Raw genomic sequence first — 26407 nt, 5'->3', positions numbered from 1 at the left:
CTCGTCACAAAACAGCACTCCCTTTGTTGCCATCGCTGAGTTTGCCTGCACCACGTCAATCTGGCACGTGGTCTGTCTGCGGTTCTACCAGTCTGTCGGAGACGTGCGACCAGTCTGGTAATGGTCATCTTGGAGCAGTTCATGTTAATGGCAACCGCTCTCTGTGTCGCTCCCATGTGCAGCATACCTGTGGCTCTCTCCCTCTGGACAGCGGTCAGTCTTGGCATGTTCGTTGGTGTTAATCATCGCAACCAATGATAGGGAACAGATCCGTGCTTAATTTATACCCAGAAATTGCACGATACTTTGGGAAAGAATGTTTTAAAAAAATGCTGAAAAACACCAATGTCTCCCAAAATCCACAAAGCACGTGCAAAGAACAACAGAGAACATGAAGGCTGTATTCGTGAGATGTGTTCTTTACTGTTTTTGAACAGGTTGGCATCTTTGTTATAAAGTGGTAAATCAGTTAATGTTGGTAACGTTTCTTTTGGCCCTCAGTTTAGCTTGAGATGACAGTGTTGTCCTGCTTGGTGTGACTTTAGCCACCTTGCTAACGTATAAAAGCCACATTGCTGAAATATGCAGAAAGGCCGCAAAACAACCAGCAGTATTGAGACGCATGCGCCGTCGCCTCACCAGGCAGGGGAAGATTGTTATTTGCAAAACCTTCACAATATCTAAGTTTAATTACAGTCCCTTTTCCGAACTTCTGAAATAATGGCTCTAACTTTCTCTATGTCAATAGCTTAAAGGACATGGCTCGGGAATTGTTCAAAATTGTCGCAAAGAATTCCAAGTTGCATTCAAAACTTTATAACCTTAAAACAACCGACCTTTACCCTCACGCAGGAAATAATGGCGGAGATCCCCCTGGATAAATCCTCAACCTAAGGGCTAAAGTCGTTTGCGTATTAGGCTTCTTGGGGCGAGAATAGTCGCCCGAATGCTGCTATGTTTTTTTAATTCTTATTCACTCTATAGTTCCTGTACATCCTCTGCCCGTGTTATTGTTTTATGTCATGCCGGGAAAATATCTCTGAAGAGTGAGTGAGTGAGTCGGGTTTAACGCCGCTTTTAACAGTATTCCAGTTATATCACGGCGTGTCAGCTTAATGTGGGAGGATAGCCCGAATTGATGCAGGTCTCAGACGCTTACCACTTCGGTTAACCCACGAGCACGGGTATGGTGCAGACAAACCTAGAAACATAATCGGGGCGAACCGGGATTCGAACCCACAATCATAGGTTTCTGGCGTGGCCAAGGGACGCAACTCTGCACAGCGAATCGCGGCCACAAAGACGACTGGGCCACCCGTGCCCCCACTCTGAAGAGCTAAATATGTATTTGTTTTCCCCCACAACCGACGTTAATTAAATATTCTTGTATCTTGTATCATGTATCTTGTAATACCCAAACAGTTGAAGTTTCATAACAGTTTCAACTCAAAGCGTTTCATGCATGGGGATATATACTAGCCACATAAAGAAACTGTGCACGGAGAAAATATAGATATAAGGGCACACCGTCCATATATGAAATATAGGTTTGAACACAGCAATTATTGGAGACATTCAAACGCTCATGCACGTGCCATGCGATATGACGTCATTGATGGGGGCCTATGGACGTGCATTGTGTTACTGCATGTGCATACTGTGCAGCTGTACACAGCATGTGCAACTCAAAAGTCGCGGTCACTTTGGAAAGCATGATCTGTGGTCATTCAAAAATTCAAAACTTCTCAGGCGCAGACACAAGCATATCACAAGCAAATCATGCCAAGATTGACAGCTGCACAGCGTCATGAAGCCATTGAAATGATCCGAGCGGGAATGAGGCAACAATAGGTGGGAACACATTTCCAATGCCATCGTAACACGATATCGGCATTGGTGAGGCGTTATCAGAACACAAATGACGTTGCAGACCACCCACGTTCAGGACCTCCCCGAGTAACCACGCCAAGACAGGACAGATGGATTCGATTTACACATCTCCGACACAGGTTCCAAACGGCAGTAACGACGTCCCAGACAATTCCTGGACTGCGCCGTATCCATCCGAACACTGTCAGGAATTGTTTACGTCAGTACGGGATTCGACCACGACGCCCTGCCATACGTCCCATCCTGACACACCGTCATCGAGTCAACCGTCTAAGATGGTGTCGAAATCATGTTCGCCAACCTCGAATATGGTGGAGAAATGTTGTCTTTACAGATGAATCGAGGTTCAACATTTCCCACAGTGACGGGCGCCAACGTGTCTACCGGCGTTTGGGAGAACGTTATGCACGCAACTGTATTGTGGAGAGGAATCGTTTTGGAGGTGGCTCTGTGATGATTTGGGGTGGGATAACAGCACGGCACCGAACCCCTTTGGTGGTTGTTCAGGGCAATCTCACCGGTGTTGGCTACAGAGATCAGATTCTAAGGCCTGTGGTCATTCCTTTCCTGCAACGTCATGGCCCGGGATTGACATTTCAACAGGACAACGCTCGTCCTCACACGGCTAGGGTCGCAATGGATTTCCTTCACCATAACAATGTCATGTTACTGCCATGGCCTGCAAATTCTCCAGATCTCTCCCCAAGAGAGCATGTGTGGGATGAAATGGAGCGCCGTCTGCGTCGTCTTCCACATCCTCCAGATAACGTCCGTGCCTTGGCACAAGATTTGAGGAGGATATGGCAGGCCATTCCCCAGGCCTTCCATGCCCATTTGGTGGACTCCATGCGTTGCCGATGCACTGCTGTGATTCACGCACAGGGTGGTCATACCCGTTATTGACTTTGTGACTTTGTCGTTTGATCCCCTACCCCATTTTGATCTTCTGACGTCATTGTAACAGATGTTGTTCAGGTCCCGTTGACATTTTCTTATGGTCCGATCATTCAGCTGCTACAGCGTCTGCATCATGTTGTTCTTGCTGTGTTGTATTTCAATCCAGAATATATTTTCTCCGTGCACAGTTTCTTTATGTGGCTAGTATATATTTACGACATGCACTACATTTTACCATTTGTTCAAATAGTTTCATATGCATAATAAAGAATATGTCAATCAGCTCTATCTGCAAAAAACTTTCAGAAACAACAAGTGTTAGACATATAGGCATTAGTGTCAGACATTTGACAAGAATTTATAATCATACGAATGATGACATAGCTGTCCCAAAGCAAAGATGTTCTGTGACAGGTTGAGAATAGAGATATTTAATAAATTTGGAGATCATGTAAAACACTTATTTATGTGTTTGTTTTTTCTAATGACCTCGATCATTGTCAAAGATCTGTGCAATCTGCCCACTGTCCCGGGGTGTTAGCCAAACATGCGTCGGATTTCGCAGTTTGATGTAGTGAGGTATGGTTAAGTGGCAAATCAGGGGATTGTTGAGCAAAGAGTATCTGCTTGACGTGTTTGATTCGCATTCAAACTGGGCGTTTCTTATATAGTATTTCTTAAGTTAAGGTAAGCGCGGGACATTCCGGTGCCGTGTACGCTATCTGACTTACAGTACAGCATCACAGTAACAAACTACTGCGTCATCAACATGAACTTTAAAAACATCATGCAATCAATGAAACTGAACACAACGCAATGCTGCACGGAAATATGCACTAGCCCGTGTTTTCGTACTGCTCGTGCATTATGTGCGCTTTGAGTGATGTTGCCAGTGCATTCGTAATGCACGAGCTTCAAATTTGCATTGCAGAAAGTAGGTCAGTAAAGTAGGTCAGTAAAGTGTCACATCGTTACAGATACTCAGCAGCTAAGACAGTGTACCTGGGTGTGTTCACAAATAACACGGGTCGTTGTAAGTAAGGCGGGTTTATTGACGACGGTAAAAAATATGAAAAGAATTCTGCCTGTATTCCCCCTCCTGAAGATGTAGATGTATGACTTGCCGCTCATTCCTTTCTATAGTTGTGTAGACAAGACAAATCAGGCGTAAGCTGTATCAAACATAGGACCGACCCAGGCTACCTGCCCCGCCCCACAGCCAGTAGAAGTATAAAAGAAAACTCCACACACAGATAAGTCATTATTCTGCTGAAAGCAGTGCTGTAGAGTACAGCAGCTGTACAGGTTTATTCAATTTAATGCAGTAAAAAGTAAAAACATCATTTCTTTTCAAAACATTATATGTATACAGATATATAAAATACAGAAAATAAACATATATATAAAACACTGCCACTGCAACAGAGTGACGTCATAGTTGTAATTATAATTAACACTGTTGACGGTCTTGTCAGTGGCCTGTTTGAGGAAAGAGGACAAACACCAATCAGTGTGAGTGAGGTACATGTCTCTGTCATCTTGATAATCTGGTCTGTTGCTTTGAGCTGGCATCCTCCACCCAAATGCCTTCATACACATTTCCTTTCTCGGTCAACAATAGGTCCGCCCGTGACTCAGGAACCAAACAAATGTTCTGTGACATCCAACAGCAACTAACGATGACATACATATTGTAGAAGTGAATAACACACATGGCGACCTTGTCATGTCCAGATGCCCCGGTTCACGCCGGCATCCTGAATGTCACAACACCTTCTACCTGCTCACCGTCAACCCATAGGCCATTGTCAGTACGTCTGTTTACGCTGAGCCTCAACTCACACGACTTCCGGTGGGATGGCCGTAAGTTTCCCGACATGTTCTTTCTCTACAAACTGACACAGACACAGAGCATGGCGGACGTGTCTGACATCATCTTTGACCTTCAAATGACCACGTTGATAGGCAGTGGTGTAGGCTTCGCTGGAGCGGCACAAAAGATCCATCGCCTGATCCTGAAATTTGGAGAAATATCAGAATGAGTACTTTATCATCAAACCTATCACGCTGACTATGTGCTTGGAATAGTGGAGTGAATGTTGTTTTACACAGCAGTCAGCAACATTCCATCTGTATCGCAGAGGCCTGTGTATTGATTGTGGACCAGAGAAACGACCCACGTCATCGAGGTCTTACTACTCGACCCTTTGTATTCCCCTCTAACAAAATGCACACAAAAAACGTGACCCAAGAGAATTATCTTGATTATCTGCCGAAACAGATTCCATTTTTCGTAAAAGGCCAAATAGTGATGAACGGCTCAGTGAAAATCAATGATGACACCAGGTGTTCGTGAAAGCCATGAATGATAACCAACAAATCCAGGACATATGAGCTTTGTAGCAGGCACTGGTCTAGTGGACTGGTGTAGCTGAGCCTTGTAGCAGGCACTGGTCTAGTGGACTGGTGTAGCTGAGCCTTGTAGCAGGCACTGGTCTAGTGGACTGGTGTAGCTGAGCTTTGTAGCAGGCACTGGTCTAGTGGACTGGTGTAGCTGAGCCTTGTAGCAGGCACTGGTCTAGTGGACTGGTGTAGCTGAGCTTTGTAGCATGCACTGGTCTAGTGGACTGGTGTAGCTGAGCTTTGTAGCAGGCACTGGTCTAGTGGACTGGTGTAGCTGAGCTTTGTAGCAGGCACTGGTCTAGTGGACTGGTGTAGCTGAGCCTTGTAGCAGGCACTGGTCTAGTGGACTGGTGTAGCTGAGCCTTGTAGCAGGCACTGGTCTAGTGGACTGATGTAGCTGAGCTTTGTAGCAGGAACTGGTCTAGTGGACTGGTGTAGCTGAGCCTGGTAGCAGGCACTGGTCTAGTGGACTGGTGTAGTTGAGCCTTGTAGCAGGCACTGGTCTAGTGGACTGGTGTAGCTGAGCTTTGTAGCAGGCACTGGTCTAGTGGACTGGTGTAGCTGAGCTTTGTAGCAAGCACTGGTCTAGTGGACTGGTTCATCTTAGAGAGAGAGTTGTACCAGTGTGGGGTTGTGTGTTGTGTGGGGTTGTGTTGTGTTGGCTTGTGTGCTGTGTGGGGTTGTGTGCTATGTGGGGTTGTGTGCTGTGTGGGGTTGTGTTGTGTGGAATCGTGTGTTGTGTTGAGTGGGGTTGTGTGTTGTGTGGGGTTGTGTAGGATTGTGTGTTGTGTTGGGTTGTGTGCTGTGTGGGGTTGTGTGTGTTCGTGTGTTGTGTGGGGTTGTATGCTGTGTGGGGTTGTGTGGGGTTGTGCGCTGTGTGGGGTTGTGTGTGTTCGTGTGTTGTGTGGGGTTGTGCGCTGTGTGGGGTTGTGTGTGTTTGTGTGTTGTGTGGGGTTGTGTGCTGTGTGGGGTTGTGTGTGTTCGTGTGTTGTGTGGGGTTGTGTGCTGTGTGGGGTTGTGTGTGTTCGTGTGCTGTGTGGAGTTGTGTGCTGTGTGGGGTTGTGTGTGTTCGTGTGTTGTGTGGGGTTGTGCGCTGTGTGGGGTTGTGTGTGTTCGTGTGTTGTGTGGGGTTGTACGCTGTGTGGGGTTGTGTGTGTTGTGTGGGGTTGTGCGCTGTGTGGGGTTGTGTGTGTTCGTGTGTTGTGTGGGGTTGTGTGGTGTGTTGGGTTGTGTGTGTTCGTGTGTTGTATAGGGTTGTGTGCAGCCAGGCCAGTACTAACTAACAGGAGCTCATCCACTGAAAGGTGAGAAGGAGGAGCTGAAAAGTTTCTTCAGATATGTGAAGTATACTCACAGACACTGATGATGAATCCGGCTGAAGTGAAGTTCCTGGGTTGGATATCATGGCCAATATTCCTTCCAGATGTTTCTGCCAGAGTACAGAGTACAGAGTACACGTAATATATTAAAGGAGTGAGTTTTAACTTTGGGAAAACCTTAATGTATCTGCGTGCTTGTAAATATTTGTAAATGGACAGCCCAGTTATTATTTTCAAAACGTCAATCCCAGAAAATAAGTCTTATTTTATAATAACTGTTTGTCTTAAATGATCATAGAAAACTTTCCGTGGAACCACTTTATACCTGGAAAATCTTTACTCATTGAAATTCTTCCAGGTTTTATAAACCAAGCACAAAAGGAAGTTTTACAATCAGACAATCAAACATATTCTTCACATTTGTAAAGTACATGGGCACCTGACAGCTACTTATGGACTTTACTTTCAAGCATTCTCATTTTACAAATCTCCGAACGGTAAAGACATCTCTTCATACTACCAGCTGACGCTGGGGTAGTAGGAGTTACCTCCCCCTGGACACACTACTTCATTTCCTTTAAATACAACATTCAATTATTCATAAACCAAAATACCCATGACATGGATGCAACATCTTCTGTTGAATGTTCAATAGTTTGTTGTTTTGGTTTGTTAGTAGTGTGTTACATACTGACATGTCACGACAGAACACATAGTACACACTGTTACCTGATATCTGGTGGGAGATCAGACAGTTACTGGTAACTAAACATATGTGTCCTCTTCTTACGGAAACATCTTATGTGTATGACTTTGTGGTATTATACTTACCCTACATTCCAACATATCGAAGAACCAGAAGGTTAGCTGAAACAGACAGAGTCAAATGACAGGGATGGCGGTACATCGGCCTTGGCGCAGTACTACTTGTTACTACTCGACATAAGCTATAGTTCAATACAACAGGGTGGTAGGATACCTTGGCAGTGGCACTACACGACCAGGTGGAAGGATACCTTGGCAGTGGCACTACTTGACAGGGTGGAAGGATACATTATCAGTGGCACTACATGACAGGGTGGAAGGATACCTTGGCAGTGGCACTACATGACAGGGTGCAAGGATACCTTGGCAGTGGCACTACATGACAGGGTGCAAGGATACCTTGGCAGTGGCACTACACGACAGGGTGCAAGGATACCTTGGCAGTGGCACTACATGACAGGGTGGAAGGATACATTGGCAGTGGCACTACACGACAGGGTGCAATGATACCTTGGCAGTGGCACTACTTGATAGGTGGAAGGATACATTGGCAGTGGCACTACATGACTGGGTGGAATACAGAATTGATCTTTTGTGGTCCAGTACTGATTTCACAGTTTAGGTTTGCAAGAACCGATTTCTGAGTTAACCTCTGCATGACAGTTTGTGATAAAGCGACAAAACCCTTTCTATATCCAACAGAAATCTCTGTATGACTTTGTGGTATTATACTTACCCTACATTCCAACATATCGAAGAACCAGAAGGTTAGCTGAAACAGACAGAGTCAAATGACAGGGATGGCGGTACATCGGCCTTGGCGCAGTACTACTTGTTACTACTCGACATAAGCTATAGTTCAATACAACAGGGTGGTAGGATACCTTGGCAGTGGCACTACACGACCAGGTGGAAGGATACCTTGGCAGTGGCACTACTTGACAGGGTGGAAGGATACATTATCAGTGGCACTACATGACAGGGTGCAAGGATACCTTGGCAGTGGCACTACATGACAGGGTGCAAGGATACCTTGGCAGTGGCACTACATGACAGGGTGCAAGGATACCTTGGCAGTGGCACTACACGACAGGGTGCAAGGATACCTTGGCAGTGGCACTACATGACAGGGTGGAAGGATACCTTGGCAGTGGCACTACACGACAGGGTGCAATGATACCTTGGCAGTGGCACTACACGACAGGGTGGAAGGATACATTGGCAGTGGCACTACACGACAGGGTGGAAGGATACCTTGGCAGTGGCACTACATGACAGGGTGGAAGGATACCTTGGCAGTGGCACTACACGACAGGGTGGAAGGATACCTTGGCAGTGGCACTTCTTGATAGGTGGAAGGATACATTGGCAGTGGCACTACTTGATAGGTGGAAGGATACATTGGCAGTGGCACTACTTGATAGGTGGAAGGATTCATTGGCAGTGGCACTACTTGATAGGTGGAAGGATACCTTGGCAGTAGCACTACTTGATAGGTGGAAGGATACATTGGCAGTGGCACTACTTGATAGGTGGAAGGATACATTGGCAGTGGCACTACTTGATAGGTGGAAGGATACCTTGGCAGTGGCACTTCTTGATAGGTGGAAGGATACATTGACAGTGGCACTTCTTCAAAAGGTGGAAGGATACATTGGCAGTGGCACTACATGACAGGGTGGAAGGATACCTTGGCAGTGGCACTACTTGATAGGTGGAAGGATACATTGGCAGTGGCACTACATGACTGGGTGGAATACAGAATTGATCTTTTGTGGTCCAGTACTGATTTCACAGTTTAGGTTTGCAAGAACCGATTTCTGAGTTAACCTCTGCATGACAGTTTGTGATAAAGCGACAAAACCCTTTCTATATCCAACAGAAATCTCTGCATGAAGCAGAGTCTATTGTACGATTCCGCCACTATCATGAGCATGTGTTTATGAATTCCTAAGAATTAGTAAAGATACCAGGTGTTTGCGAAAAGTGAGCGTATCCTGCCCCACCTGTGGCACCCATCACAAACACATGCAAAGGCAAGTCACTTATTCACCTAAAAAAACGGGAACATATGGTACAAGTCAAAATAGAGAATTGCATCGGACATCATTTTTGTCATTGATGCGTCCGATTTGGAAATGTCCTCCCCATGCCTACTATAAAACCTTTTGAAAGCTTTACTGAGGCTTTTAATGTCGTAACCTTCATCAAACAACTTCTGAGCAAGAGTCGAAATCACCTCTTAACACTGTGTATACAAGAGTCTGCTCACACAGAGCGTCACAGTACACTTTGTAACCAAGAAGTCATCATTTCTGTTGGCTCTCAGGACAACACCCGCAATACAAATCAAAAACACTTACCCGTAGTCTGAAGGTTGCACCGGTGCTCCACGCTGCCTTGAATCCAACAAGGACGTTGTTCTCAATAAGGCCATTGTTGACAGCGACCACGGCTTGTTTTAGGCGATGAGTCCTCTGAAATTTACTCAAGAAATGTATAAAGTTATGTGGGCACTACATCAGCTGATATACCAGGTCATCTAGTGTATGTTCCGATGCTTTCGTTTGTTAAAAGTGAAGATTCTTCAATCATTTGAGAGCAACACCGAGTTCATGGAGAGTGGTGAGTGGATTGTGACGTCCCAGATGTGTTCAACTGGGGAAAGGTTAGGACTGAGTGCTGGCCATGGCATGAGAAGAATGTTTTGCTGGTTTGAGGAATTGGGCCACAATCCTGACACGATGATCACATGCATTATCATCTTGAAAGATGAAACGTTGCCCAACAAGTTGTGCAAATGACACTAAGAGCAATGATGTTGTCCCGATAGCTTTGACCCTTGACTCTGCCATGGACAATATGGAGTGCAACACCAAATGATCATGCTGTACAAAGTTAACGTCCATAGCACGCTCATTAGGACTTCTCCAAACTTGATTCCTTCGGTCAAGAGTGAACCTTGATTCTTCACAAAACATGATATTAGCTCTACGTCCTTGATCCCAGTGCTGATGTCCCCTACACTATCGACGCCTCTTATTCAAATGACGTGCAGTAAGTTGTGGGATGGCACGTGGGCATCTGTGCAGACGATTTCAAACCGCCTGAGCATGTACTCTTACACTAGTTGCTTGTTACAACCGGTCCCTTTCCCTAGTGTGCCATCTTCCCGAGGCAAGAGAGTTAATTGACTTTAAAAGTCATGTTTCCACCCTTGCCGAACTAGGCTGGAATTCCTGGGCTCGATCATAGCGCCACCAATGGCTATTACGAGTTATGTTCCCTCTATGCCTCTCCTATTGACCAATCAGATTCAACCTCTCGTATCACTTGCATTTGCTTCAAACAAAACGGTGGCGCCCAGTCAAGACGATCTGATCGATAATCAAGATCTATATTGTGATAAAACGAGTCTTACATCGCGAAGTGCATCAAATCACGTGAGCACCTTGATTAAAAACATGAAAAGATTTAGAAAATATCTGTTGACGAGTTAGCGGTGCACATGCTTTGCAAATCCTGCAGTCGACCGAAATCTGCATAACACTTTATGAACCGGATTTCGATTTGGGTGTGCGATTTTGATTGGACTATGCATAGACTCGTTAGCCCAGCCAAAATGTAATTCCATAACACCAGCCTAGTTCGGTAAGGGTGGAAACTGGACTGTTATAGTCAGTTAACTCACTTGCCTCGGGAAGATGTAGTGTGCTGGAGTTATTTGTGCTTTGGCGTCCAGAGTCTCGTGGACGCCTCGTTATGTGTTCGGTGGTATCAGGCCCACAATCTGATGATGACAGATTGAGAACCATCAAAGTTTGAAAAACAATATTCTGATGTGCGCCCACATGCAAACATTCAGCACGTTGCAAACATGATCAACGCTGTTACTTTTTTAATGATTAAATGTGTTAATTGAGCGTATGGTTTAAAAAACAAGCAATATGCATCAGGTTACAATCGAGTCTGAGTGACAAAGATAAATCTGGCATACCCCCCCCCCCCTTGCACATGCTGTCCGACTGTCACAATGTTTTTGAACTTGATTTTTTTTAAATCTTCGTTCAAGATAAATCACTTACTATAATTGCCAGACAATGGTGTATTTTCTGAAGTTTCACCTCAAAACAAAATATCCCTTACTTCTTTTGCATAGTATATATGTAGCACTTACAGATTTGTGAAAAAGGACTGTTCGTGCAATGCATTTCTTTCCCCCTTCAAACTCAACTCAACAACTGCTACATTCACCATGGCATAAGATTATACTGTATAAGTTTATAATTATTTTTAACTGTTTATACTTATTATTGATGCTTTTATTTATTAAGCTGTGCTGATAATTGTTTGTGTACATTGCAAAGCCATTAAACTTACCCAAATTCTTTGCCCAAAGAAAATCGTGACCGTGACCAGAGGTAGTATAATGGAACTAGCAAGCAATGGAACTAGCAAGCATTGTAACGTTATCATCAGGTTGGAAGAACATCAAAATAACAGCTGCAATCAGCATTTGGAGGAGCATAACAAAGGTGAAGGCACAGCATGGTGTTGTGTTGCAGCAATACAGACTCAGCTTGGCTGCAGTCTTCATCTTGGCAGTGACCTGGTCGAAGTCTTGAGCAGTCATCTGGAACAAAACAAAGATGTGGGACGAATAAGAGGTGGATTACATTTGTGATTTTTCTATAAAAAGTTGCCATAGATTTGAAATCAATTTTATGTTTTCGAGATATTCTGAAAGATAATTATAAACCCCTAACTACCATAACCTGTTAGTAAGGCCTTGTGATATCATGTTTGAGATCAATAGGTCTTTCTGAGACATAGAGACCTAATATGAGGTCATCTGGAGTTACAGAAAGACCTGTCCCAACTGTATTTAAACCCATAAAACATACTTCCTATGCTACGCCCGATTATGAGGTATTACTTTTAAGAAGAAGATCTGACGAATTGGAAAGCAGATTCAATTTGGACTTTGTGTTTCAAACGTCAAAATAGTCTGAAATCGAAGATAAGAAATGATTTTTTTTATAATGGGATCAAACCTACAACCTCAATTATCGTGTTAAGTTTTGTTACCCCAGCAGGTGATGAAAGGTTGTTCAATTTTAGATGCCATGATGTTTTGTCTATGCTGCAAGTGTTTGTTGTTTTTTTTGCTCTAAGATGCTTTCATCGCATTCCTTTTATACCACAACACATTGTATTATTTTACTATAACATATCTCAATGTTTTCTTACTTTTTCTGTTATTTCTTGCATTTAGACAGTTTGTATGTCTTTATCGAAACGCATCATCTACACCTTTACGCATCAGGCAACTTCATTTCTACTGAAGGGGTCGATTTGATTAAAATCTTGCTGTTTGTTCATCTGAGTGTTAAAACTTATTTATTTCCTTGGTTTATAAGTCGGTTAAGGTACTCGGACTCGGTCTATCTCTCCTACCCTACACACCCACGCACGGTAGTTCTGCACGCATCAAGACCTCGTCCTGGTACCTTAACATTTACACGTAGCATCAAACAGCCAAGTACAGGTGTCTTCTGCAAGACCTTCTATAACTTTAGTTTATAAGCATAGAATGTACGCTTCATACGAACTTTGAAACAAGAAGTTGTGAAGCCTCATCTGAATTTATAACAAAATTATTGATACTCGGATTATGTCACTTCCGGTTTCGGAAAGACAGTCATAACATGTATTTGCACTGGAACAACAGAACAGAAAGTACCATGACTCTAGCTCAATCCCTTACATATGTTATATGGCAGTGTATTGTATTGTTGAACAATGATTGTTGAACAATGAACTGTATTACATTGATTCTGTTGAGATTCGGTAGAATCTTCTGGAAGATGCTTGGTAATATAAGTGGAGTAGGTGTGTGCCTGTCTCATCTCACATTTCATTATACAGTATCAAAACCAGCTTTCGTGTGAAGATCACTTATCACCCCCGATTCCCTGCCATCTCGGAAGCTTGGCCACTGTCCGTGCTGCGTGAACATATTATTATCACGGACTTTTGCTATCACCATTGTTTTTGTATTTGATACTGACCAATGCTGTCATATTATATATTGTCATTGAATATTGTACTAACACTGTATAGTGTACTGCCATTGTAATTGCTGTGCATTTCTTGATTTGTAAATCTAGTAAAGTTTGTAATACATTTGTTTCTTGTATACCATTTGGTGGTTGTTTGTTGGTTTCATTCTGAATTCTTTTACATACAGATTTCTGGGTTAAAATATTGTTCCAATCTGGGAATCGACACGTAACACAGAGCTGAGAGAACTTAGGGTTCTGAGAATGCTGCTTCATTGGTAGATGATCATAGGACGCAAGAGTAATGTAGCCAGGAGCTGTTTGGAAGTACTTAAATAGCAGCAGCCCTGTCACAGACATTTCCTCAAATATTCTTTCAATCTTGAAATACCACCACCTACTTCCAATCAATAAACATTACTTCTACACACTGACCTTAATCAACATAACTTCTTAAGATCCAACAAGTATTAAGACTCAGAATGTTACAAGTACTGCAACAATAACTAATTATGAATGATACACCATGTTCCTGAATGAACGTCAAAGATGACTTTGTAAAGAAACCTGAAAATATAGTTTTATGCATGTGGAAGTAACCAGAAAGTGACCATGATATAACCAGGTTATCGTTTGGACAGGATATGCATACCCTTTATCGAACACCTGGTGTCATCACTGATTTTCAGTGATCCATTCATATAATTTTCACCGATATTTTGCCTTTTAGGACAAATAGAATTTTTTCGGCGGTTAATCGAGATTTGTTTTTCTCTTTCATTGATGTTTTATATTAACTTGAACTGGGGCGATGTTACTGCTGGTGGACTGAAGTCCCCGTGCTTCATCATATGCTCTGTACCATTTCATTAATCTGTGCCGTGCCGCGTCAACTACAAAAGTAATGTTTGGGCCGAGACATTTGAACATACTCCTCAACAAAGTGAGTAAATGAACTGTCGTGTCAATGGATTTTCTGGTTCATCGTTCACTTGATTGTCTGGTTGGTTTACAGGCTGACGTAGCATGGCAGGGGTACTGCTGTGCGGCGTCAGGCAATAAATACTTACTTTTTTATGCAAATTGTATGAATGGCGGGTGCTACTGGTAGGGCAGGACATGTTTATCCCTTTTCGCGAACACCTGGTGTCATCACTGATTTTCAGTGATCCATTCATATATTATTCCCTGCTATTTTCCCTTTTCGGCAGTTGGATTCTGTTCCAGCTCATAATCAAGACTGGTTACACTCGATTTATATTTATCAGTAATTTTGTAGCACTAGCCATTAAAATCAAAATAGATTATCAGCGCATTAATATATCAACTACACATTTTTTATTCATATAAATCTTCTTTTGGTACCTGAACACCGGGTCCAAGAAGAGCTTCAGGGATATATGATACTCTCAACTCCTCTCCCATCGGACACCGCCAGCCGGAGGAAAGTGTTGCCAGGACATCCATGTTTCCTGTTTGACAATCAGAGTCACTCAACGTTGTTATGAATTCAATCATCTGTGATGTTCCATGGTAATACTGCCCATTTCACTGTGCTTCCTACTACTGTAACAGGGGCGGTCAGGTAGCCTAGAGGTTAAAGCGTTCGTTTGTCACGCCGAAGACCCGGGTTCGATTCCCGACATGGGTACAATGTGTGAAGCCCATTTCTGGTGTCCCCCGCCGTGGTATTGCTGGAATATTGCTAAAAGCGGCGCAAAACCATACTCACTCACTCACTCACTCACTACTGTAACAAGGTTGCATTTGACTTTATTCCTACTACGGTAACAAGGCTGTATCTGACTTTATACTCGCCCGTAAGTGACTGTATTTCACCGTACTTCCCATCACTGTAACATGGCTCTATTTTCACTGTACTTTCTGTCACTGTAACATGGCTGTATTTCACTGTACTTTATACTCGCTGTAACATGGCTGTATTTCATTGTACTTTATACTCGCTGTAACATGACTGTATTTCATTGTACTTCCTATCACTGTAACGTGGCTGTGTTAGACTTGGTGCTCACTGTAACGTGGCTGTGTTAGACATGGTACTCACTGTAATGTGGCTGTGTTAGACTTGGTACTCACTGTAATGTGGCTGTGTTAGACTTGGTAATCTCCGTAACGTCGCTGTGTTAGACTTGGTGCTCACTGTAACGTGGCTGTGTTAGACATGGTAATCACTGTAACGTGGCTGTGTTAGACTTGGTAATCTCCGTAATGTCGCTGTGTTAGACTTGGTGCTCACTGTAACGTGGCTGTGTTAGACTTGGTACCCACTGTAACGTGGCTGTGTTAGACTTGGTACCCACTGTAACGTGGCTGTGTTAGACTTGGTACTCACTGTAGCGTGGCTGTGTTAGACTTGGTACTCACTGTAGCGAGGCTGAGTAAGACTTGGTACTCACTGTAACGTGGCTGTGTTAGACATGGTACTCACTGTAACGTGGCTGTGTTAGACATGGTACTCACTGTAACGTGGCTGTGTTAGACTTGGTACTCACTGTAATGTGGCTGTGTTAGACTTGGTACTCACTGTAACGTGGCTGTGTTAGACTTGGTACTCACTCTAGCGAGGCTGAGTAAGACTTGGTACTCACTGTAGCGTGGCTGAGTTAGACATGGTACTCACTGTAGCGAGGCTGAGTAAGACTTGGTACTCACTGTAGCGTGGCTGTGTTAGACATGGTACTCACTGTAACGTGGCTGTGTTAGACTTGGTACTCACTGTAACGTGGCTGTGTTAGACATGGTACTCACTGTAGCGTGGCTGTGTTAGACTTGGTACTCACTGTAGCGAGGCTGTGTTAGACTTGGTACTCACTGTAGCGTGGCTGAGTTAGACTTGGTACTCACTGTAACGTGGCTGTGTTAGACATGGTACTCACTGTAGCGTGGCTGTGTTAGACTTGGTACTCACTGTAACATGGCTGTGTTAGACTTGGTACTCACTGTAGCGTGGCTGTGTTAGACTTGGTACTCACTGTAACGTGGCTGTGTTAGACTTGGTACTCACTGTAACGTGGCTGTGTTAGACTTGGTACTCACTGTAACGTGGCTGTGTTAGACATGGTACTCACTGTAACGTGGCTGTGTTAGACTTGGTACTCACTGTAACGTGGCTGTGTTAGACTTGGTACTCACTGTAACGTGGCTGTGTTAGACTTGGTACTCACTGTAACGTGGCTGAGTTAGACTTGGTACTCACTGTAACGTGGCTGTGTTAGACTTGGTACTCACTGTAACGTGGCTGTGTTAGACTTGGTACTCACTGTAGCGTGGCTGTGTTAGACTTGGTACTCACTGTAACATGGCTGTGTTAGACTTGGTACTCACTGTAACGTGGCTGTGTTAGACTTGGTACTCACTGTAACGTGGCTGAGTTAGACTTGGTACTCACTGTAACGTGGCTGTGTTAGACTTGGTACTCACTGTAACGTGGCTGTGTTAGACTTGGTACTCACTGTAACGTGGCTGTGTTAGACTTGGTACTCACTGTAGCGTGGCTGTGTTAGACTTGGTACTCACTGTAACGTGGCTGTGTTAGACTTGGTACTCACTGTAACGTGGCTGTGTTAGACATGGTACTCACTGTAACGTGGCTGTGTTAGACTTGGTACTCACTGTAACGTGGCTGTGTTAGACATGGTACTCACTGTAGCGTGGCTGTGTTAGACTTGGTACTCACTATAGCGTGGCTGAGTTAGACTTGGTACTCACTGTAACGTGGCTGTGTTAGACTTGGTACTCACTGTAACGTGGCTGTGTTAGACTTGGTACTCACTGTAACGTGGCTGTGTTAGACATGATACTCAATGTAGCGTGGCTGTGTAAGACTTGGTACTCACTGTAACGTGGCTGAGTTAGACATGGTACTCACTGTAGCGTGGCTGTGTTAGACTTGGTACTCACTGTAACGTGGTGGCTGTGTTAGACATGGTACTCACTGTAGCGTGGCTGAGTTAGACTTGGTACTCACTATAGTGTGGCTGAGTAAGACTTGGTACTCACTGTAACGTGGCTGTGTTAGACTTGGTACTCACTGTAGCGTGGCTGTGTTAGACTTGGTACTCACTGTAACGTGGCTGTGTTAGACTTGGTACTCACTGTAGCGTGGCTGTGTTAGACTTGGTACTCACTGTAGCGTGGCTGTGTTAGACTTGGTACTCACTGTAACGTGGCTGTGTTAGACATGGTACTCACTGTAATGTGGCTGTGTTAGACTTGGTACTCACTGTAGCTAGGCTGTGTTAGACATGGTACTCACTATAGTGTGGCTGAGTTAGACTTGGTACTCACTGTAATGTGGCTGTGTTAGACTTGGTACTCACTGTAATGTGGCTGTGTTAGACTTGGTACTCACTGTAATGTGGCAGTGTTAGACTTGGTACTCACTAAAACTGGGCTGTGTTAGACATGGTACTCACTGTAGCGTGGCTGTGTAAGACTTGGTACTCACTGTAACGTGGCTGAGTTAGACATGGTACTCACTGTAGCGTGGCTGTGTTAGACTTGGTACTCACTGTAACTTGGCTGTGTTAGACATGGTACTCACTGTAGCGTGGCTGAGTTAGACTTGGTACTCACTATAGTGTGGCTGAGTAAGACTTGGTACTCACTGTAGCGTGGCTGTGTTAGACTTGGTACTCACTGTAACGTGGCTGTGTTAGACTTGGTACTCACTGTAGCGTGGCTGTGTTAGACTTGGTACTCACTGTAGCGTGGCTGTGTTAGACTTGGTACTCACTGTAACGTGGCTGTGTTAGACATGGTACTCACTGTAGCGTGGCTGTGTTAGACTTGGTACTCACTATAGTGTGGCTGAGTTAGACATGGTACTCACTGTAATGTGGCTGTGTTAGACTTGGTACTCACTGTAGCGTGGCTGTGTTAGACATGGTACTCACTGTAGCGTGGCTGAGTTAGACTTGGTACTCACTGTAACGTGGCTGTGTTAGACTTGGTACTCACTATAGTGTGGCTGAGTTAGACTTGGTACTCACTGTAATGTGGCTGTGTTAGACTTGGTACTCACTATAGTGTGGCTGTGTTAGACATGGTACTCACTGTAACGTGGCTGTGTTAGACTTGGTACTCACTATAGTGTGGCTGTGTTAGACTTGGTACTCACTGTAGCGAGGCTGTGTTAGACTTGGTACTCACTGTAGAGTGGCTGTGTTAGACATGGTACTCACTGTAACGTGGCTGAGTTAGACTTGGTACTCACTGTAGCGTGGCTGTGTTAGACTTGGTACTCACTGTAGCGTGGCTGAGTTAGACTTGGTACTCACTGTAACGTGGCTGAGTTAGACTTGGTACTCACTGTAGCGTGGCTGTGTTAGACTTGGTACTCACTATAGTGTGGCTGAGTTAGACTTGGTACTCACTGTAATGTGGCTGTGTTAGACTTGGTACTCACTATAGTGTGGCTGTGTTAGACATGGTACTCACTGTAACGTGGCTGTGTTAGACTTGGTACTCACTATAGTGTGGCTGTGTTAGACTTGGTACTCACTGTAGCGAGGCTGTGTTAGACTTGGTACTCACTGTAGAGTGGCTGTGTTAGACATGGTACTCACTGTAACGTGGCTGAGTTAGACTTGGTACTCACTGTAGCGTGGCTGTGTTAGACATGGTACTCACTGTAGCGTGGCTGTGTTAGACTTGGTACTCACTGTAACGTGGCTGTGTTAGACTTGGTACTTGTTGCAATATCTGGTAATGACTGCTCCCTATCATATCACAATCCAGTACAATAACTGATCCCTGTACATCTGGGCTTTTTAAGATCATGGCCTCCGAGAGTAAAGTGTCAAGTCAGAAGCGATTCTTGTTGTCTATATAATTAGTGTTTGGATAACACGGGATATTGAAACATGGTGGCAACGGTGCGGAATTAACTTGATGTTGATGTTTACCGCTAGAATTGACGCTGTCAGTAGTGCTGGGTGCCTACACGGATGAGACAGTTCACCAAGCGAGTGAGTAATGTCGGACCTCTGCAGTATCGCACGTGGTTTGCGACTACAGGATTTTGATGATTCTGGATTAATTATGCATTTTGGTGAATGAATGAACATTTCACACGGATTTCACATTCGATTTCCTAACTGATGAACATTATGGATGGTCAGGAAGAACGTGAACCGGGCGGACATGACGACCACGTGGGCTTGCAGATACCGCACGGCAGGAGAATGCCATTGCCGAATTTGACACCTCCATTGCCGCTAAAAATGTCGGGTGATTTGGCAGATAATTGGAGAATGTGGAAACAGGCGTGGCAGAACTTTGTGATTGTTTCACAACTAGATGATTACCCGATGAATTACCAAGCTGCTGCTTTATTGCATTCTATCGGAACTGATGCACTAAAAGTCTACAATGCAATGGAATTCTTGCCGGAAGAGCACAGGGATGTGACTACTATTATGGCCAAGTTTGATTCATACACAATTGGAGAAACTAATGAGACGTATGAACGATACATTTTGAACAATCGTGTACAGGCAGATGGAGAAAGTTTTGAGGAATACCTCACAGCTATTCGCACACTCTCAAAGAGCTGTAACTTTTGTGAATGTCTACGTGAATCACTATTAAGGGACAAAATAGTGACAGGGATCAGAGACCCTAACACCAGGAAAAGGCTTTTACAGGAAACTAAGCTGTCACTCAAATCTTGCATTGCAATATGCAGAAGTGCTGAAGCAACCAATGTAAGAATTAAAGCCATGAATTCTGAAGATGTACACCGTGTCAGCAGACATTCAGCAGGAAACAAGTCTTATAAATACAGAGAGAGGAATGGTAAATCTCAACCTGTACAAGGGCCAAGCATGTCACAGAAGGCAGGATCTTTACAACTATGCAAGTTTTGTGGATACAAACACATTATGGACAGACGCAAATGTCCAGCCTGGGGAAAGACATGTAACCTGTGTAAGGGAAAGAATCATTATCAGCAATGTTGTCGACATGGTAACAAAGCTAGCAAGATTCACTCTGTCTCAGATGATGAAGACAGTGGAGCAGAGGAAGATGATTGTCTTGAAGTGATCAGCAGTGTTTCATTGGATCCAGATGTTGAAGTTTGCAACCAGGTTGGAAAGAAAGCAGGCTCAGATATTTTTGCTCAGATGATTGTGGAGCATGATACCGATGTAAAATTCCAGTTGGATTGTGGAGCATCAGTAAACATTTTACCACGGAGATTACTTAATGCTGATACTGATGTCACACTCACTTCGAAAATGCTTCGTATGTGGAATGGTTCACTGGTACACCCTGATGGTGTAACAAGACTGCTGATTCAAAACCCCAAAAACAAGAAGTCTTACAGTGTAGAATTTGTGATTGTGTCCGATGACACAAATCATCTTGTACCTTTGTTGGGTTCCAAAGCAGTGCAGCAGATGGGACTGCTAACAGTGAATGTGGACAACTTTGTTTCTGTTTGTTCAGTTTCACAGCCAGGACCAACATTAGTCAAAGAGAGGAATTCTGAGGCTATCATTAAGACTTACTCTGAAAATTTTGAAGGGGAACTTGGGACCTTGCCTGGCAAAGTACACCTGCAGGTGAATCCGGAAATAACCCCAAGCGTCTCACATCAGAACAGAGTGCCTATCTCACAGAGAGAGGAATTGAGACAAGAACTTAATCGTCTTATGAAACTTGGTGTCTTGGTACCTGTGGATGAACCAACAGATTGGGTTAGCTCGTTAGTGATAGCACCCAAGAAATCAGGGGGAATTAGAACATGTATTGACCCCAAGCGCTTAAATGAGGCACTTCGTCGTGAGCATTATCAGCTGCCTACGATCGAGGAAGTGTTGCCCGATCTGACAAATGCAAAGGTCTTCAGTACATGTGACTTGTCTGCTGGATTTTGGCATCTTGAACTTGATCTCCAGTTTGAATCCAGTTTGCTGTGTACTTTTGGAACTCCGTTTGGTCGGTACAGATGGACTAGACTACCATTCGGGCTTAGTGTATCCCCTGAAATCTTCCAGAAACGCTTAATCCAAGCTTTGGAAGGACTACCAGGTGTCAAATGTATTGTGGATGACATCCTGATCTATGGTTCAGGGTATGACAAGATGACAGCGCAGGTTGACCATGACAAGAATCTGGAATGCCTTATGCAGCGTTGTCAGAAACTTGGTATCAAGTTGAAGAAGGAGAAACTTAAGTTGTGCAGGTGTAACTTGGGAAATCAGTACAGAAGAGTGAATAGTTTCATCGAAGAGTATTTATTGTCGTTCCATGATGGCAACTTGATGAAAAACCTACAAAACAATATAAACACGATTGTCAGGATCTGCGCCGATATTATGATGTACAACGATTAATTTACTTTTAGCATTATGGATATTTCCTACAGACAGTATTAATAAAATATGAAATGTAAAAATATCACATGTTATCATATAATAATTTCTGTCATCACACGTTGATCCATAATCGTAAATACTTAGTTGGTTAATCAACACTGAAAATATCAGTGGCATTTGAGCATTCACTTCGACAATAAAACCAATTACTAATTCACTAATTTCTTCCATTTCAAATTACAAAGTAAGGATCGAGATTAACAACAAAGGAATACAGAAATATGACAAAAGAGCAAAATACTACAATCTTTCTACTAGGTCTGGGCTAACAACAACTCACCCCCACGTGACTACAACCAGCTGACAAGGGTCAAAGGTTATCCATGCCTATCGGCAACACAGGGACAGTCACAGGGACGGTCACAGGTCCTAGCACCAAACAAAAGGCTAATCGTAACAATCAATGATATAATCTCGCAGCAATCACAACATGCTTTTCGAAACTAGTAAATAATATATTTTAACTTTGGCCGAGTAGTAAATCAAAAACGATCTATTTCTAATGAGCATGGCCGATGTTTACATAAAATGGACAAAGGAGGTAACTCGTGGTCACTCACTAAAACTATTCAATGTGACTAGCATCAATATTACAAATACGTGAAAATTAAAGGAAAAGAATTCTAGCAGAAATGCAACCATCAACAAACAATTATATTTCCATGATCGTGTCAATAAGCAACGGTCAGGAATTGAAATAGCTTTACCACGTGGTGTTATTTTCACCAAGCACTGTACTGTGACGAGGCCTGAACCGACTTCTAAAATAGACATCAATTTAGCAAACCATCTACGTACGTAATTTCTAAATAACAAATCATCTACATACGACGTGATATAAGTAATTGGAGAGTACTTACAAGGAATGACAAAGTTGTGGCTTCGTATGTGGAGCTCTCTAAAAATGTTGTGTACCTCTCACTTTGACAAGCATGGCGACTATGGCGCGAAAACTATGAAACAAGTGCACCATGGGAAAAGTTGAAAGCTTTGCGTACTTTTATCCAATTTAATAGTTACGATGCATCAGAATTCTTACAGGTACATTTAATTATATTTTAACAGTTTATTTATAAATTTTAACAGCAAATGTAACTCTAAAACATTTCAAATTTGTGATTATTTCCGGAAGGTACCGACTATTTCCGGCAAGGATTTTACGTGCGCAATACCTCTTCACACTCCCCTGCTAAATAGTTGACTCCTGGCAACTAACAATCTATATACTCTAAGGGACAATATATCATTCACATCAGGCATCTATTACAAGTCACAGGAAAAAGCATTTCGACTTGAAACAAGTAACTGCCACACTTCTAAAGAATACACATAATCAAATGTAAACAATATCAACATGGTGCAATAAACAATGTGCACTGAGCAGTTTAAAAATAATACTGGTACGGAAGTTGTAAACATAACACAGGCTTTGGTTCGTCAAAAAGTTTCCTTTTTCACAGTAAATGTCTGGACGGAACAAATCAGCTCACTGTTTACTTTGGGACGGACTTCGCTAACAACTGCAGTAACAACAACTGCGACCGACTAATATTAGCTAACACAGTAGGGTCTATTGGAGCAACTACAGTCACTTCATTCTGTGCTGCGGACTGCGGTAGGTTGTGAGGGTTGGGATGCTGTCCGGCGTTCGAACGCGTTGTTCGTCGAAGTGGTGGAGCTTCATCTTCCGCACAAGCGTCCATTTCAAGCTCGCCACCTTGACACGAAGCAGTAGCATCACCTGGATCCCTACTATTAGTGGCAAGTGTGACTGTATCACTCACAACATTATCTTTGATGTTGTCACTATTAGGGTCACCACTAACTGCATTACACAGATTGTCCCCAGCATGATCACTCTCAAGTGTCTCATCAGCTGAATCACTGGAGGCCTGGGTGTTTACAGGCTCCCCTGCTGTGCATGAAGCACTTCCACACACTTTTGAAATACCCTCGTTGGATACCTCATCCGGAACACTAACACGAAACGTACAAGCTTCTGGAAGAAGGTTCTCGTTCTCGGCTTCAACTGCAGCACTTCTGGCAGTTGTACCGACCACTGGTTCCACTCTGTCTTCAAGATGGGGGTCTGTCTGTATATCAGACACAAGTGTTCTTGAGTCCAACAGTTCTTTTCTGTGTACTTGTTTTGGATTATCACTGTCGAGAGGACATATAGCATAAACTTGGTTTTCTTTCCTAGCAATGACTTTGTATGGCTCTGGTCGCCAAATGTCTTGAATCTTATGTCTTCCGGCCGGATGATTTCTGAGAAATACCCTGGCTCCAACTACAAGTTCTCTGTCATTCGTGTTTTTATTTACTCTTGCTTGCCTTTGCAGTGCAGCTTCTTCCGTTCTCCTGCTGGCTTGGTTAAATGCTGCTTGTAACCGCTGATGGTGTTCTGTCACCCAGTCCGTCTCTGTGGTCTCATCTACTTGATCTCCTATAACAAGGTCAACCGGTAACTTTGGGTCTCGCCCGAAGAACAAGTAGAAGGGTGAATACCCTGTGGTAGCATGTGGGGTACAGTTGTAAGCATAGATTAGCTCTGGCAGTAGTTGTGGCCATTTCTTCTTTTGAGGGAGAGGCAAGGTTCTTAGCATGTTATGCAGAGTTCTATTGAATCTCTCACACTGCGAGTTTCCTTCTGGGTGATATGGTGTTGTTTTGGTCTTTCTTACACCATATATGCTACATAGCTCGTGAATGATGTTGGATTCGAAATTTCTACCTTGATCACTATGTAGCCGCCGGGGGACACCAAACTTGACGAACCATTCTTTAACTAAGATCCTGGCAACGGTCCTTGCGGTCTGATCCCTGGTTGGGAAGGCTTGTGTGAATTTAGTGTACACGTCCGTGAGAACAAGTACATTTTCGAGTCCATGAGTGCCCTTCTCCAACAGCGTATAGTCCATTGCTAGGATTTCGAGTGGTCGTTTGGCGATGATGCTTCCATATGATGGCTTCACAGAGGGCCCATGTTTCCCAAGCAAACACCTCTCACACTTTTTGCAGTATTCTTCTGTGTCCCGTGCCATGTATGGCCAGAAGCATCTCGCTCTCAGAACGGAAATGGTCCTCTCTGCACTGGGATGTCCACTTTCGTCATGGCTAGCCTTGAGGACTCTTGATTGGAGCTTGTTGGGAATAACGACTCGCAATGTTGGCTTATTGTCCACTTTCACCTGACGATAGAGAACTCCATTTCGCAGGACCATGTTTTTCCAGCATTTCAGCATTCTGCGTGTATTTGGATGCTCTTTCAACCGGTCTCTGTAAGATGGATACTGGTCCTGGTTGTAATGAAATAGGAACCTCTTGATGTTCACATCTTCTTCCTGCATTTTCTTCATTTCATCGGGGAGAACAGTAGGGAGATTTGTGCTTGGTATTGGTTCGAGGCGTACTGTTTGTATTTGCAATGACTCCAAACAAACTGACTTCGTGTCTTGCTGGATCTGCGTCTTCAGTTGGACGGGTACCATGGTTGACATAACTGGCATGTCACTGGAGCCAATTACGGAAATCTTTTCCATTCGTGCAACTTCAGGGATGTGGGTTTCTTTCCTACTTAATGAGTCAGCGTTTCTGTTCTTCTTTCCCGATCTGTGCCGAATGACAAGGTTGAACTGTGCCAGTTCTCCAATCCATCTTGTTTCCGTTGCACCTAACTTTGCAGTGGTCTGGACATAGCTCAACGGGTCATTGTCTGTGTAGACAGTACATTCAGCTCCAAGAAGGAAATCTCTGAATTTTTCGGTGACAGCCCACTTCAGTGCAACAAGCTCCAACTTCATACTGCTGTAGTTGTCCATATTTCTTTCGGCTGGTCTTAAAGGGCAAGTTCACACGGAAATGAACCTATTTTTCTTGTACTTTTTCCACATTAAAAGTGTTAACATAGAAGTGTCATAGACAAAAATATAAAAATATCACAATTAATTAACATATTTTTCGCATTAAAACGATTTATATTTTTCACATTTACCAAGTGTTCTATTTCCACAACAAAAACACCATGGCTTATGCCCCTTGCAATATGACGTCATTGGTGCCAATTGATAAACATTATGACGTCATCATGCTTTGTTAGAGCCGCTTCACGTGGTGTAGGTCCAGGTGTGTGATTCTAGCGTCTCAGATGCCAGCCAGCATAGTGTTATGCTGAGTCACCACTGCGCCGGAGTGTGTCGTAGGCCATGTTGTTTTACCGCAAACTGGTACTTGATATCTTTTGCGTTGAGAATAGACAGGGACCCAGTTGAATTGGCACCAATTACGTCATAATCTAAGGGGGATAACTCAGGCCTGTTTAGCTCGAAAAACGAAGGCCTCATAACGGCATATCATTTTCACACTATTGCGAGCTTCCTACGTTCACTGTGAAAAAAATGAGTGTATATTTTCAAACACAGATACTAATTAATTCTAAAATTGCGTTTTGTTTAGAAAAAGAAAGAAAGTGATTTTTGCGTGTACACTTCCCCTTTAAGGATCTGCTAGCAAAGCTCAGCACCACTTTTCCAGATTCCTGGTCCTGTGACAATACCGCTCCTAATCCATAGTGACTAGCGTCGACCTCAAGGATATACGGTCTATCAAAATCAGGGTGTCCCAGGACTGGCGACATGGTAAGACGAAGCTTCAGCTCTTCAAAGGC

General features: G+C 43.6%; 1 protein-coding gene across 4 annotated transcripts in view; it reads right to left on the bottom strand.

Annotated features, from left to right (window-relative positions):
• Positions 1-4041: 4041 nt before the first annotated feature.
• The window catches only part of LOC124125951, a 42770-nt gene continuing 20404 nt past the window's right edge, over positions 4042-26407 (bottom strand). The window contains exons 4-9 of one of the 4 annotated variants that reach the window (XM_048400659.1): positions 14702-14808; positions 11655-11907; positions 9638-9751; positions 8011-8046; positions 6545-6619; positions 4042-4802 (exon numbers count right to left, since the gene is read on the bottom strand). In XM_048400659.1, coding sequence (XP_048256616.1) covers positions 11710-11907; positions 14702-14808 — 305 coding nt within the window. In that variant the 3' untranslated portion in view covers positions 4042-4802; positions 6545-6619; positions 8011-8046; positions 9638-9751; positions 11655-11709. Of the gene's footprint in view, positions 4803-6544; positions 6620-7340; positions 7377-8010; positions 8047-9637; positions 9752-11654; positions 11908-14701; positions 14809-26407 lie in introns of all 4 variants that reach the window. The other 3 variants (XM_048400661.1, XM_048400658.1, XM_048400660.1) reach the window with 3 other exon arrangements.

This window comes from Haliotis rufescens, unplaced genomic scaffold, assembly GCF_023055435.1.
Source record: "Haliotis rufescens isolate VD_foot unplaced genomic scaffold, xgHalRufe1.0.p SCAF_2, whole genome shotgun sequence".
NCBI lineage: Eukaryota > Metazoa > Mollusca > Gastropoda > Lepetellida > Haliotidae > Haliotis > Haliotis rufescens.
The sequence above is the reverse complement of the archived record's forward strand: the minus strand, read 5'-3'. Positions and strand labels throughout refer to the sequence as shown.